Here is a 16,419-nt window from a genome sequence, read left to right as displayed (position 1 = left end):
TAAGTAGCTTATTGAAGGCAGCTAGAAATATTTAAGCTGCAAAAAGCCTGGAGACGAGTATGTTAAGTTGACTGTGCTCACTAGTCAGCAAAAGCTGCAAATTAGGTATTGAAGTCAAACTGAGGATTACATAAACTGGAATCCCCTGCTATCACTTTTGTAAATCAGCACTTCTCCAGTCATACAAATTCTGCCTTCCTGAAAGTGAAGAACAGCAGGTATTAAGGAGGTAAGGAGGAACATTTTTGTTAAGTTCCGAAGATGCCAAACCTATTTTCAGTCTTCAATAATAAAGAGCAAATTTTTTTACTCCATTGTCCAGACTGGCACTAGCTTTTCCGTAATTGTTTCTTATTGCAGTAAATRTAACTGCTGCCTTTAACAAAGACAACACCCATACATTGTTTGGGCTAGTTCTCAAGGGGCTTTGCAAAGTTTTGTCTCATACAGTTATTAAAGGTTTTGACTAGAAAAGGGACTTCAGATAAGAAAAAACTGCCTTATATAAAGCTCTTCCTRATGCCTTGGCATTTTGTACCATCTGAGGATTTACAGGACCCAAAGTAACGGTGGCAAGCTACCAATTTTTTTTTTATGAAGGTGACATAACATGTTTGCATTTACCATTACATAAACTTCTTTTTAACACCTACCTTGTTTTTAGATAAGACATGTGAGGTGACTCGGGCTCCTGCTGATAGGTCTGTTCATACTGCATTCATGTTGCAAGCTTGTGCAAGGGAGCATACATGAAAAGAAAGGCAGCGATACTCCTTTATAAAGCAAGTTGGAGAATCACGTACCTCAGGCAAAAACATGAGGTGTATCCAAGTAACTTTGCCCGCATGGGCTGCTCAGTTCTGTGGCTTGTTCTCACTTTACCTTACTGTTATCAGGCTGCATTAGGCTTTAGGACAAGCCTTTGTTGTTTAAGTGTGGATGATCTGTAGCTAGTGAAGGAGCAGACTGGGCTTGTTCTGTTACTGAGAACTTTCAATTTGAGTTTAAAATCTTAAGTGTAGCTTCTTACCAGAGGAAAACAAAAAAGGGTGAATTTCAATCAGAAATAAATACTGAACAGGAAATAGTAAATTGCAGTGGTCCTAAGTCACAATTGCCTCACAGAACCTGGAAGAACTTGATTTTATCCACTTTAGGAACATCTTTTGAAATACAGGCAGTCTATGTGACTTCCTGCTAGTCTATTTTTTTTTTTTTTTGCCTTTATGTCACCTGTATGTTTTGTATTTAATCAGCCTCAAGATTATGTAGTACCTCATTTAAAATTAATTTGCTAATAATAATATGGTATCTAAAGACAAGACTAGTCAAGTGATCAACAGTTCTCCAGGGACTGCTAAAGACATACTTAGAGTTAGTTCAGTTACACAACTAGTTGCTGAGCCAGTATTCAGCCCCAAAGGAAAACAGTTGGCAAATGCTATTCTCAAGTCCAAATTCTTTCCTTGCATAATTCAAGAAGGAAACTGCAGGCAAAGCATTGTCATCTGCCTGGAAGTGGTCACTAGCAGCAGAAATAGAGAAAGACTTTTGCAGGAACAAAGACAACAGATGAAAAAAATGCAATTCTCATTTCATAAGCAGAGCAAATACAATTAAAGCCTTCACAGAGTTCTAACTAGTGTCTTACTAAAAAGCTTCAGCTTAATCTTAGCCTGTTCAACCTGTACTTGGGTTCGWAGTACATTTACATACAAGTTTCAATGAATCAACTAATGTCCTCAAGCTTGCTACATCTGCAAAAAAGTTTACCTCTTTTCTTGAAAGCTAATTTAAGTCAGTCCTACATGGTTTCAGTTTCCCTTACCTACAGTAATAAAAATGTGATTGGCCTCTGCTAATTTTTAATGCATTCACTAATTCTTTCCAGTTTGTTTAAATACAAAATGCAATTGCAAATTTAATTTTTGTTRTAAGAGGATCAGTAAGATCTGCAACAGTAAATTGTGCTGAGCTTTASAGAGAACAGGATCAGATGGATACGTAAGTTTGGTGGGAACATAATTTGATAACATTCTAATACTGTTAAGATTTAAGACACTACTGTTTTTCACAATATTTCTCATTTCACTTCTCAATGCCTCTGTTAAGATGCACAAGCACCTGCCACRCTGCAGTACATATAAGGAACACCTGTGGACAAACCTGCAGACCACTGAATTTATTAGCAAGCTAGTGTTTTTCCTCCTTTGTTTCCCATTTCCAGCTACCTTCAARTTGTTTTCTGTTTTTTGCTCTGGATTCCTACATGAAAGGAACTTCAATTTAGGCATACTCTGAAGCAGGCTAACCCTTAAAACCACTTTCTTTCCACTTCATGCTTAACATTAGCCACACAAAGTTCTGCTTAGTTCCACTTTCAGAACTATTTTAAATACCTCCCTCCTACAACATTTCTCATGAGCACAATTCAGCGAGGCAGAGTTCTTACAAAGCCTGTAAGCCAGAGAAGGAGTATCAGCAGACTCCATAAAATGCAGGGATGGCTCCTGATGCCAGGAACCAGCCGATACAACATCTGCACATCTTCACACACCTCCCAAGTTCCAGTATGGAAAAGGTCAGTGAAGAGCCCCAACCAGCAGGTGAGAGAAAGACCTTGGTCAGTATTGAGCCACAGAGCCTTTGATGTGGAAGAAAGAATGGGCAGGAAGGTGAAAGAGAAGAATCTCACCTGCTGCTCTATACCACACAGCCCTTGTAGACCTGGTCTAACTTGTGAGAGCAGGCACTTCTGTTGCAGCAGAGAAAGTTTWGCCATTGTAAACAAGGCCTTGCTGCAGTGCTGAAGTTTGACTGGTCACCTGGAGCATTACCTGACTTCATGTCCTCAAACTGGGAACTGTACTGGATACACACAGGCACTCTACTGCATTAATATGACCAAAGAGCCAGTAAGCAGGGCAGTAAAAGGTATTACTAATAAAATAAACCAACAATAAAAGGCAATGATGCAATATAAACCTTAAAGACTATTCAGATTGTGCTAAACATCAAGATAAATCTTGATACTGTGATTTTATTTGGGAAGTGCCAGAATCACAGCTAGCTAATTTAATGCTGAACATGTGTTTTTGCTGAAGAGAAAAAACCAAGAAACAATTTCCAACATTCAAGAGTTGCCATATGCTTCAGCCAGCTCTCTGGCACATGGCAAAATTCAYAGACACACAAATTATTCATAGCGGCAAAGGTCAGAAGCACAGTTCTTTTTATGGTATGTATGATAAGCCCAAGGTTATTTTTTGCCACTTTCTGATATGCCTGGACCATTAAATTCTGCACTGTATATCTGTGTGCATTTCTTCAGAAATGAGAAATCAACTGAAYTTCCTTCTCTAGTATTTTCCATCTWTTTCATACAGTATGCAAGTGATGTTATTTCCCATATTGTTTTTAAGACAATACCTGTACATCTGCTTCACATAACTGTTCTTCCTTCAGTCTAAACATTCTTACTTGATTATGCTCACCTGATCTAGAAAGCAATGCCCCATTGTTGGTGACCTGGATTAAGACAAGAAAATAAGATTTTGTAGGTGTTCTCTGCTACTGCTGAGGCAAACAGTAATTGTGCTTCATCAATATTAGTCAATAAATTCAGGTAGGGAAGTAAAAATAATAATAAAAAAAAAACTCACTTTGATTTTGAAGTATTATTACAAGAGGAGCAATGTATGATTAAASAATTTTGACTCAAGACAGCTAGACTTCCAAGTTCCATCCCAACTGAGATTAAGCCAATTGTGKACAGATGTTATGCACACATGATGAATTTACAGGGAATAAGGTAATCTGAATAAGGGTCACTATTTAACTGACAGAAGTCATCCATCTCTGTATTTTTTAATGAACCCAAAAACTGTTTCCGATGTTTGTTAAAGAATGGGGTCAAGACCATGAACATCACAGAAGTAAAGCTTTGTGCATGCTTTTTAAAGTCAGTCCCTTCTCTAATAAAGCATTAAAGACTCAAAACACCATGAAGCAATTTTTCATATGCCTTTAATCATAATACAATAATGTAGTGTTTTTCCCTTTAATGAATACTCTCCACGTTGCCCTTTTTAATGAAAAGCAAATACCTGCAAGAAAGTGAAACTGCAGTGCAAAAAAAACATGATGCAAATTTATCTTTCAGTGGGTTTGYACAAGTATTTGCACACGGTTGAAAAAAAACAGTAACAAATTTTAGAGAAGTGCAACCATTCTCTAGACATAACCTTAGTCTAATTCACATCTAAACGTTCCCCAAGGCAGTCAGTTTCCTCCTTCTGGAAACACCCATTTACCAAATCATTCTCAGACAGGTACAGCAACAGCTGCAGGAGAAGTTCTGCAGTTTTGAAACAGCTCACTATGGCAGAGAACTGGATGTGCAGCAATTAATTTACACAGCATCTTGATTTTGATCAGATGTCACAATCCACAGGAACTGCAAGTTACTTTGAAGCTAAATCTACACCAAAATTTTAGTTGTACTTGAAATTCTTACTGATGTAAAAGAGGTTGGTGACCTCCTGAGGACTTCAATCAATTCCCAAAGAGCAGCACCCCACAGGGAATAAAAAGTCATACAAGAGGATCCTCTTATCCTAAATTTGCAAAAAGCAGCATTCATAATCAGTTTAAATGGAAGACAAATTTCAAAAAGACTGCCAATAAATTACAAGCAGCTGCCAATATCAAAACCAGATGCCTGCAAGTGTCTTCTGGTAGAATTAATTTATTAAAATAATACAGCTTTTTGAGCAGACAGGAATTTAAATCGACTGGATGTATTTTATTTTTCAAGTAGCACGAGAAAAAATCAAATAAATTATTTGTATGTTCAATTATCAAGCAATAGTTTCTAAGTTAAACTGCATTCATACCTTCACTTTTATAATTAAATACTRCCACATTAGTTTCTCTGCTTAGTAATAGTTTGTATGGAAATCAGAAGCTTGTTTAGGCAAAATATTATATTTAATTACAAAGGTGCTTAAAACAAACATACAAAGTCAAACAAACACAATGTACCAGAACACTGACCTAAAAATTAAATTTTGATATTTGAGGAAACTGGTATAAGATGTGTACAGGAATTAAGGTTATGACATGAAAATGACTGATGAAAGATGCTGAACACTTTAGTCAAATGAAATATAAGGTCAGCAATACTTAAGTCTTGTAGAGTTTGGGGGACTTATATCTATTACGCTTAACAGGCAGTTCCTCAAATGCTGGCACAGCCAGAAAGCTGAGGGTGATGCCTCTGATGACAGAAAGTTGAGAAGTGTGCTATTGTATTACCTGTAAGTCAGTGTGTGCTGCATGTTGGCAGCCAAAAATACCTTTGCAACATCAAATCAGGACCGAGCTGTAACAACACCCTCACAGCTGACTGGTTAGAGGCACTGTCACCAATTCACCGCTTCTTACAGTGCCAAAATGGATGTCAGCGCTTTTGAAATGGATGTCGGCTGCCTAAATCTTTCTGAATAATTAATAATACCTGCACTGGAAATTTTCAAACAGAGGAGAGGAWAATAACTTGCATTTGCACTGGATTTAACTAAAGAGGTTACAAGCACTAAATTAAGAAAAGAACTACATGAGCTTAGGTGAACCTCAGTGCCTTCATGCCTTCCTACAGCCCAAAAGGAAGCTTAAGCAAAAACTGGAGAGCAAACACACATGTTAATGAACACAACTAATTATGAAGAATCTAATTAAGAACATCACTTCATCTCCACTCACTCCATGAGTCTTAATCACTGTTTAAATATGAGTTTAAATCTGAGTCCAACTGCTAGCAGGGTGCCAGTTCTTAAAAAGACTGAAACGAAATAAAAGTTTTTTATTCTGTCATTTGTAAAGAAAGGAAAATAAACAGGTTGTATGTTTGGTTCTACGACAGAGAAAAAAATGCTGCAGAGAAAGATCTGTCTGATCTTCTTGTCCATAAGAGAAAAATTGTGAAGAATCACAACGGAGTCACYGTACAAAGCAACAAGCAGCTGATGAGGGCCCCTTGTTCTGTCTTTCCTGGGATTAACGCACCAGAAAACAAACAAACAAATGAAGGTCTGCTTTCTAAAACCCCTAGGYCAGCAAGGGAATCTGCAGGAATAAGGGGAATGCAGAGAGCTAGTAAATCTGCCATATAAATTTGGAGCATAGGAAAATTCAACAGAGAAAACTCAGGAAGGGAGGTGACAAAGTTAAGGATATTGAGAAGGGATCCTTGAARGTCCTGCTTCTACAGCTTGTACATGTGAGACCAACCACTTGCCCAGTTTCTAGAACTCACCACTGTGAGCTCCTATACTCAAATCTACCCAGGCATGCCTTAAGTTGCTGAAGTTAATTTTATAGGTTCTGAAATCCTTTAGGCACCTCTCTTCAGTCTGCATTACAACCTGGACCCTGACCACCTAAATCCCAAACAGCCGATAATATGTTAGTCATTTCACAAAAGCAAGTGATTATTTTGGGCTATTTTCTTGTCTGCATGTGAACCAGAAAGCTCTAGACCCACCATGAATAAACAGCTTTAGTCTTACCTCACTGCATCTAAAGTAATACCTAGTCTTTGAAAATATATAAATGTCTATTACAGAGTTGTGGAATAAGACAGAAAAGAGCATCAGAAGTTTTAGGGGATATACACAGACACACAGAGACCTGGAGCAAGAGTTGCAATTTGATAGATACATCTTACTTTTGTGTCAGAAGCAATAAATTAGCAGAGCTTTAGGGGCCTTTTTTGCCCTTCTCAAATCAAATTATTCCAATTAGCTCTTTACTTTAAAGTTTTCCACAGTCATTCTATTTAGTCTGTCCTGGAAAAAAATTAAAGGCATCTTTAAACCAGATCCCATGTTTCCAAATCACTGAAGCAAAACAACTGAAAACCAAGTTGCTGGACAGTGACAGTATGATGCAAGTGTGGCTTTTCTGTTAGCTTTACAAATGCACATGAGAAATTAAAACATAATTTCTTAAAAACATTCAAGCCTTCTTGTTTATCTCTTGTACAGCTGCTGTATTTTATTTGAAGAATAGGAGAAATAACCATGACAACAAATCTTGGCCCCAGAAAAGAACATGGCAAAATGCTGACAGATACTGATGAGGCAATAAACTAAGAGCCTTTTGGTAGAGAAAAGTTGGAACACTTGATAATGTAATGTAGAAAATGTTAAGAGCAACTTGTGGGGATGAAGAAGGCATAGAGAGGCACGCACATTGCAAGAAAACAGGAAATAATCTCCCTTGGAATCAAGAAATGTAGGAAGTGCAATTCGCTTGCATACAGAAGACACCCCATGCATGTTACATAGGAAACACAGCATTATGCTACTTCTTTTCCAATAAACTATTATATTTCTTCACACAAGGATACAAACTGAGCTGTTCTAGTTACTCTCAATTCTAGTGATACTTTCCTTATGAAAAAAGCAATTATCCAAATAGCACATTCCCTGAGTCGACACAGAAAATCCACATAGCTGATTTTCATTTGGAAGAGTCCTCAACACTTCAYTGGGAAAAAAATAACCACACAGAGTTTGCTACTGTGCTCGTTTTGGGTGGGTTTAGTAATTCATATTCATATGTATGCAACTACATTAATGTTGTAATTATATCCTAATAGAGCAGGACCTCACAAAACTGTCTATGATCCAATCCCAATTTGGGAGAAATGTCTCGTAATACTTTCCCTGAAGAGATCTCTTCAACTGGAATCCCATTCACATCYCAGGGGAAAAACTCAGCCAAACCATATGCAAAGTTACGAAGGCCTACTGCATAACATGAAGAAAACTACTGATTTTGCAACTATCACACAGATTTGGAGACACAAAGAGAGCTAGAGAGAGATTCACTCTAATAATTCTAAATGGATACAGAGAATAGAGGAAAAAAACCCCTTGTCAGCCACAGTCTTACTCTGCACCTTGTTAATTTCAGTTTGCACATAAAAGCAAGAAAGTTCCACCCTTTAAGGGTTGCAGAGTTTCTCTCAAATCCAACCTAAAAGAAGAATTATTAATTATATTCTGCTTATTTCTAACAAGAATTCACAAACATTTGGCTATCTGGATTGAAAAATATAACTACTTTACATAAATATCTTCAACATCCAAGAAAATGTACAAATCTAAAGTCAAACACATTTGGCTTGCAACAAGCCCCATTTGCTAATGTCTTTATAAAGGCTCAGTTTTAAAGAAAAGTAGTCATTTTAAATATAACCAATATACTGCAAATGCCATCCCATTGTATGGTGACACCATTCTTCTATACTTCTAGTGAAAGTGAATAATAACATTCCACATCTGCTTGCAAGCAATATATACCTTATTTTGGTCCTGGGTAGTTAATATCCACTCCCACATTTTGGAGTGGTCTTTTTACAGCTCAGAGAAAGATTGCACCTGAAATAGTCAGCAGCATTCTGCCAAACCAGCACTTAGTCCCCAAGGCTTTGGGTTGACTGTGTGAAAGTGGAAAACCATGAAGACATAGCTGATTTTGCACTTGTGAAGGCTCCTCCAACAGACTGACCTGCAATACAAAACAAAGATCAATAGTGAAGGGTTATCTTTACAAAGTTGCTACAAAGAAATACTAAAAAAAATTTAAAAATCACTCAATCAGTTGTCCAATTTAAGATTTAAAATCCAGTTCTAGAGTCTGAGTCAGAAAATGTTCAAATAACTTGAACAGAGTAACTCAGCAGAAATGGCCTACAATGCCCTTTGGCTGGGAAGGTTTGGTAGATTTTGGGCTGAAAGGCACTCCTGGCCAGAGTGCATCACAGCAAAAAGACAAGACAGACTTCAAAAAAATAAAAGAGAAAGTTCAACAATCTTTGGCWCAGCCATTGCCAAACAACTATCAGACCCCTTAATAGGTAAACTCCCATTATCTTGCCCTGCAAGATAACAACGTGATGATGCCCCTGTTCAWGTGCAACAGGTGCTTTTCCAGAAAATTACAGACTGTTGCAAAATCTGCAGAAAATGACACAAGAACTTTTTCTGACCTCTACCAGCTTTGTTTCAGTCCAAGTGATATAAATGTGAGAATAACACAATGCAGAAGGTGGTGTGGTCAAAGATAACATGGAATGTCTCTTCCCATATTCAGCTCCAGGCCACATTGCTTTTCCAATGTACACTAATTCCTTTGTCTAGCTGCTTCTCTTTCCACTATTACATTATTTAATTGGCCTCAATCAGCAGCTTCACCCTTTGAAACTTTGCTCTGATTTGTGTGTATGCTATAAAATACACTTGGATTAAAACAACATACAACTGAGAAATAGGATGCTTCTTCAAAAATTACACGTCTTAGATGGAARCTGATTTAAAATACATTTCTTACCTACAGCTTTTCCTGTTTGTACAACATTCCGGCTGGTAGAAACCATCACATTTCCAATCTTCTTTCCACGTTCACTGTTTTGCACTGAGCTAAACGAAAGAGATACTGAAGACTGTTAGTTGACTGACTTCTKATTACTCCCATGTGTAAATAAATTCATTAAAGTATGTATCATTACACACAGTTTTATAGAGCATATACATATATATAGCTCATATATATATGGTCAAGTCCAATTCCTGCATTCATCTTATCCACAGGGATCAGTTGGGCAAGCTTCCCAGAGGAAGAAAAGATGCTGCCAGCAGGACAACAAATCAAAATGTTTCTTTCCAAATGAAAACYCAATGTTTCATTCTCATACAGTACACTTTCAACTTCTCACAGATTCCATCGGGTTGGACAAGACCTTTGAGATCAAGTCCAACCCATGATTGAACACCACGGTGTCAACCAGACCATGGCACTGAGTGCCACRTCCAGTCTTTCCTTAAACACCTCCAGGGATGGTGACTCCACCACCTCCATGGGCAGCCCGTTACAATGCTCACTCTTTCCTAAATGTTTACCAAAATACATTTAGCATCTAAATTACAAACTCAGATTTGCAGCAGTTTTGAGAATTCTCAGCCCTAATACATGAGCTTCAAACAGAATAGCAAGTGTTACTGATCAATCCTTTTTTTTTCTGAACAGATTTTACTTTGTACCTTTGTCTAAGATTATTTTTTTTACCAAGGACAGTTTACACTCATGCTTTTGTTAAAGAAATGCAAGAAAATAACAGACATTATCATCATTTGGAAAGAAAAGTACAAAAGRAATCAGTTTTACAGTTCAAGTACAATCACTTGAAAATAATCTCATTTAGATTTAAACTGTAACTTTCAAGTCCACATTTCAGGCTTTGCAAACCCCTTAATGTGAAACTTAACAACACATCATGCCATATTCTTTTTCCATTTTCAAAAATTTCAGTGTAGATGGAAAAAGTAGAAAAACCAGAATACACCAAAACCAAATTTGGGCTCAGTTTGCAAAGGCACGTAATTCTGATGAGGATCTATGATCTAAGTCCCATCTGCAGAATAAAGGCAATGTTGTCAAAATACTCAGAAGCACACTATGAACTACTGGTCCTTTTACATTGTGATCTCACACCATCCAGAAGAGTTAGTAACTCCCCTCTCAAACAAGGCAACAAAAATAGGCCAACATTACAGACACCTCCAGAGCTTTCAAATTAGGTCTTTGAAGAAAGATCATTCATTAATAAAAGAGAGAGACAGAGAGAGAGAGAGAGAGAGAGAGAGAGAGAGGGAGAGACTGTTGTTTTATGGTTCATCACATTTAAGTGAGAAAATAATCCATTTTGCCTGGTGCATAAACCCCAGCCTGAATTCTGGCTTTAATCAGAGTTGAACAGCTACAGCAAAAACAAGCACCCTTGAGCTTTGGACTTGAATTCTATTGGCGGCCGTTGCCACCAACTTAAAGTTCAGCTGAGTGTAGTACAGCAAGAAACTATGCAAAACTCATTTGAAACTTGTAAATTGAAGGAACTGAACCACATCTCAGTATGCATACAGTGAACTTTGAGTTTCAGAACAATGCTATATTGAAACCCAGCTTATTAAAAGGAAAAAAATAAAACATTGTTGTCTTCTAATAATGAGATCTAAAGGGTAATCATTTTAACAGTTTTATTTTAACATTTTAACATTTTAACATTTTAACTTCTGTTAAAACAGAAGTTTTAACAGCTTTAACTGACAAATTAAAAATAAATGTACAAAAGCCTTATAATTGCAATGCAAAAAATCTAGGCTCTATTAAAATCCAACACAAAAGAGTGCATTGGCCTTTCTTATTTAATTATTATTTATTTCAGGCAAATTATTTATCTTTAGATATGGCGAGGTTTTGCAAGAGAACATTGAGTATTGTTTCATGAAGACAGCCAGTTTGAATCATTATCTGGTTTAGTTCATCATAACAACAGCTACACAATTATTGATATTTGACCACACTTTAAAAAAATACAAATCAAAGTACTATGTACTTACTGTGACAATCTTAACTTGACATCTGATACAGAGTACTGTCCCTGGAATGGATGGCTAAAAGAGGAGGAAAAACCCAAGAAAAAATTATTMTTTATTCTCATGATGAATATGTGTCATATAATTGTTAGCTGTACTCCCCTTTGTGCCTTACAAAAAAAAAGTAAAAAAAATATTTTGTACATATACTACTCTGTCACTTCACAGAACTTYGGGTTGCAGTGACTATTCAGCCACAGATTTCTTATCTGTTAAGGTGCCTTCTATTTACAGGCCAGATATTAACAATCTTTTCAGACTAAATCAAAAGAACCTACTTCCAGCAACACAGAGCAAATAAAAAGCATCCCTTAAGTAGACCAAAAGAGCTTTGCAGGTCTAAGGAAAACCTTTTTCAGACTACAGCAACTGAGAAAGTAAAAGCAAACAAAACTCCCTGCAGTACAGTAATAGCCCACAGTAAACAAAACAATGCACAGCCTACTGTGGTACCAAGCCTGGCATTGTCAAATCTTTCAGTGAAAACACCCATGAAACAGCAGCTCCCCTCTATCCCCATCAGTGACAACCTTGGACACAGCTACCCTGTACACTTGGAAGCAATTAATAAAAAGCAGAGCCATCTGAGGACAATTACTGGGGAATGACTAACTTTCTGTRGCTGGGGACAGCCAGACAATCGACTTGTTCAAGTTTCTCTTTTCCTGATTCTGGATATGTTTTCCGTCATAAAACTACTGCCCAGAATTAGAGTAAATAGTAAACTTTCCTTACCTAGAATTTACCTCTGCAAGAGCTGGATGCTTGTTGCTATTCCATACTCTGAAGTTGTGGGTATTTTTCCAGGCTGTTACAAATGCTGTTCCGAAGTCTGACAAAATCTTTTCATTGTCTGACAAATTAAATATGAGAATTTGCAGAAATTCATTACGGATGTAATTACAAGACAAACTAGTTTTTTTTCTGGCAAAGAAAAATTTCATTTTTCCAGGTTATTGTCAAGTCAATAACAATTAAAACTCCAGTACTAAAACCTTGGTACTAAAAAAACCATTTCTTTTTAAAGTGTCAAAAATATACAATACAAGGACAATATGGGGGGCAGGGGGGAAGCTAAAAACCTACTTTTCTTATTTTTAGTTCAATTATAAAACTCCAAGAGTTCAACTGGGGGAAAAAATCATCCAAACTTATGTCTCTTGACATTTTTCTGGGCAATGACAGGAAAAGGAAGAGAATGGCCACATAGCAACAAAGAACAAAAACACCATTTGCACTGGTTTTGGTCAGATACATCAGGGTTTGCTGTTATTACTCATTCAAATTAAGTAACTCCCAAATTCACTCCAAAACTGCAGTAGGAAATACTGTGGAATAAACTTATTGYAACAGCAACCCATTTAAAACACTGAAGAGTATAGGAAATAATTTAAGAGACAGCCAGTGAAGTAGTATGAAATCCCAGAAACCCTGATATTTCATATCAATCTGGTAATCCTCTTAAAATATTAATTTCRTCAGACCAAGAAATTGGCATCTTCAGATTTTAAAATCAAGTTCTCAATGCTATTTGTTTTCCCACAAATACCACAAAACAAAATCTGAATTTAATTGTTGTGAATAGAGAAAAATCATTATCAGAGTGAAGTTAACAGGGTGAGTACAGGACAAACTAAACATTTTGAACAAATAAAAACCACTGATTCTTTTATTGATATTCGCACAAAAGGTTGGAAGATAGGGAATTCCTTCTGAGGTAAAGCAAAACTGTTGAGCTCCAGGAAACACAAGCTTATAAAGCCTGTAGATGACATTTTTCACTTATATGGATCTCCACCAYGGCAAGAAGGAAAAAGAGCTGAAACAGTCTAGTAAAACTTCCTGAAAGCAGATGCTTAACCTCATGTCTCCTTGAATCCAAGTAGTTTCYCAAAATTAACTTCAGGTTGCAATACAGTCCAGAAGACACTCAGATTTATTAGAGTCTCACCCTATATAGGTTTCAGGTACTTCTAGTTACAAKGAAAACTTAATTAAATCACGAAGAAGGAGACATCCTAATGAGAAAGTGTCTGTAAATGCTGTGAACTAAGGATTATTGACAAGCTTGTCAAGAAATAACACAGGTAGCCAAAGACAATTGAAAAAGGAGCCTAAAATGAAACTTTAGGCAGAGGGAGATCCACTGACAGACCACACATTGACAGCAACAGAGTAAATGCTTGATATGTCCACCCCCATGTCCAACCCTAGACAAGGTATCAGTTCTACCTGGTTGYAGCACAGCAGCAAGCAGCGCATGAAGATAAGCACTGAACTGAGCTCTGATCCACTCATCTCCTCCTTCCCATCCAGTGCCATCAAGGAACACATCATCTCTGTTCTCAGTTACATGCTTCACCAAGTAATCTGAAAATCTTAGGTCAGCAGTTGTTGGGTTCAGGATCTTACGGAGTTCTGGATCGTGGATTTGTACATGAGCATCTTCTATCTGTTCAAAACAATTCCAAGGGTAAACATTTAWCTAAATAAAACTGCTTATACAAACTTACACTGCTACATATTACTACCTAAATTTAAATCCTCATTCCCCCAAAATCCCAAGAAGAAACAAACAGCCAAAGAAACAATGAACTAACTGTTCTCAGAAAGTCAGATACTGCTCTGATATATCCAGAATTCGATCATTTCCCTGGCACACAGTAAAAGCTGCTTATTTGGCCGGATTTGGCAGAAAGTTTGGCAGGGGAATKATGGTGCTCTTTGATTACCACCTCTATTTATTAAGTTGATTACCTATATGGAACCATCTTAGGTTACCAGATGCTGATTATATAGTTGTGTCTATTTGTCAAAAGTGACACAGTTGGTTTTTTAGGTACTGTGTTTTTACCCTCTTGATTAAATTGGAAGTCAAATCAGTACTTGCATCTGATTCTTATCTGCAAGCACTTAGTTTTGAAGACCTCATTAGAAACCCATGAAAAAGCCCATGACATGAAAAATAAAATTACACCACCAACACAAYAACATTTAAAAAGTGCCCTTCAAATTCAAGTATTGGATACATATGAAAACACAGACAATAATTTCACACAGCTTATCTAATCCTGTCCTCTCAAGTCACAGAAATTTAATAAACTTCTGCAACTGAGAATTTATTCCATGCGGAAAGAATTCAAAATTTGGGTATGCATGTGAAACTGCAAAGCTATGTTTAAAATGGAATTTCAGCTTCCCCCCATTTTCCCCCCAGCTCAGATGCAAAGATCCATACTTCCACAATTGCATCACTCAGGTGTTTCTGCTGACGGAACAGGATATTGGTAGCTCCCGCAACGAAGCCGCGGACTGTCACATCCGACAGGAGATGATGCTGCTGCAGCGCCATGTAGGGCAAACAAAGGTACCCCTGGAGTAACAGAGACATTTAGAGAAACAACATTTTAAAAAAGTGTCTATATCCAGAGGTTTTCGTAAAAAAAGCCAGCACATTTCACCCAGAATGAACCTTGCTTATTACAGTTTCAGCCATAATTATCTGTTGTTTTCCTACACTACATTTGCAAAACAAAGTCACCAGATTCCACATGAATTAAATTTTTCAAGAGATTGTGCTGCCTTTCAGTCTCAGGACTGAAACTGAAATCCAAAGCAAAGGACGAGAATTAAATGTGTTTATAAGGCAACAGAACATTATGTATAAGAACATTAATAAGCAACAGGAGTGAGGCCTCAGGTCAGTTCAGAGACAATAAGCCAATGGAGATAAGGATTCATCTCTCCAGTTGTGCACATGATGTCTTCCAGTAGCTGTGAGGCACATAATGCAGGAAAGCTACAGACTGCCTCCATGTTGTGTGGGTGAATATTTCCAGACACCTGGGACAGCAATCAATTTTTGATAAACATATGCATGCCTGCTTTAAGAAGGAGCATGATAGAAAACAGTACACTGCACTTTTTAGCCAGTTAGGGGTTGTAAATTAATCTAGTATCCTACACTCCAATTAAAAAAAGAACCCCAAAACATTTTGGAAAAAGGCTTTGAGTTAGTCATTGAGGGATTACTGAGAGGCAGATGTAGGTATTTTTTTTTTTTTCAAATATAGGATCAACATATACCTGACATMTAATTCCAGCTGCTCAGCTGCACAAAGCCCAAAGCAATTTATTCACAAGGCCTAATGGCACACTGGACAGAAACAAAGAGCACACACACTTTATCACCCAGAACGTGGCAATKGGAAACATATGGAAGAAAAGAGCATAACTACTCCCTTTTGCTGTATCAGACACAGGGATGGCCTTAGAGATKAAGCACTTATCAGCTGAAAACAAACAGCCTGTGTCAAAGGAACAACAGTGCTTTGAAAGGAATCACAAACGTAAAATGGAATGTTTTCAAACAATACAGCTTAAGAAGCAGGAAAAGGAAGGTTTAACTACTGTATACTAAAGTAGCAASTCTGGGAATTTTTTCACTATTTAAAGTATCCAGTGTCAGCTTCCAAATGTACATTTGTAAGTGCAACAACTTTTATTTCCATGAACATGTTCCTTTCTTTCATTGCAAATGCAATGCCTACTAGACCTTACAGAACTGGTACAAAAGAARCAAGTACCACAAGCTATTTTCCCTTATGCTCAGGTGTACCTTGATAATGTATTATGCCACCTGGYAAAACCTCCTCCCATTCAAATTTGTCAGATTTATTAGTCTTTCCATGGCACGGCATAAAACAACCCTAGGTTAAAAGCTCTAAAAGAGATGTAAACTTTACAGTAAATGRTTAAAACTGTAACTTGGAATTAGATTTTTCTTCTAATTCAGACATGTAAAGGCTTTTCTGCTTTAATTACATTGGATGAACTCAAGTGAAAAGTGCCTTTGTGGAACAGAAGAACACGTAGAAACAGCAAACTTCCTTAAAATTATTTTCCATTTGATGAGCTT

At 37.1% G+C, this 16,419-nt stretch overlaps 1 protein-coding gene across 1 annotated transcript in view; it reads right to left on the bottom strand.

Moving 5' to 3' along the window:
* Positions 1 to 5,824: 5,824 nt before the first annotated feature.
* Positions 5,825 to 16,419, bottom strand: part of AVL9 (AVL9 cell migration associated) — a 39,281-nt gene continuing 28,686 nt past the window's right edge. The window contains exons 11-16 of the mRNA XM_057367706.1: positions 14,740 to 14,874; positions 13,734 to 13,953; positions 12,237 to 12,354; positions 11,466 to 11,519; positions 9,400 to 9,488; positions 5,825 to 8,577 (exon numbers count right to left, since the gene is read on the bottom strand). Coding sequence (XP_057223689.1) covers positions 8,483 to 8,577; positions 9,400 to 9,488; positions 11,466 to 11,519; positions 12,237 to 12,354; positions 13,734 to 13,953; positions 14,740 to 14,874 — 711 coding nt within the window. The 3' untranslated portion in view covers positions 5,825 to 8,482. The remainder of the gene's footprint in view (positions 8,578 to 9,399; positions 9,489 to 11,465; positions 11,520 to 12,236; positions 12,355 to 13,733; positions 13,954 to 14,739; positions 14,875 to 16,419) is intronic.

This window comes from Malurus melanocephalus, unplaced genomic scaffold (genome assembly GCF_030028575.1).
Source record: "Malurus melanocephalus ecotype Western Australia unplaced genomic scaffold, MMel_1.1 scaffold_83, whole genome shotgun sequence".
NCBI lineage: Eukaryota > Metazoa > Chordata > Aves > Passeriformes > Maluridae > Malurus > Malurus melanocephalus.
Note: the sequence above shows the minus strand (reverse complement) of the source record. Positions and strands in the feature narration are given on the sequence as shown.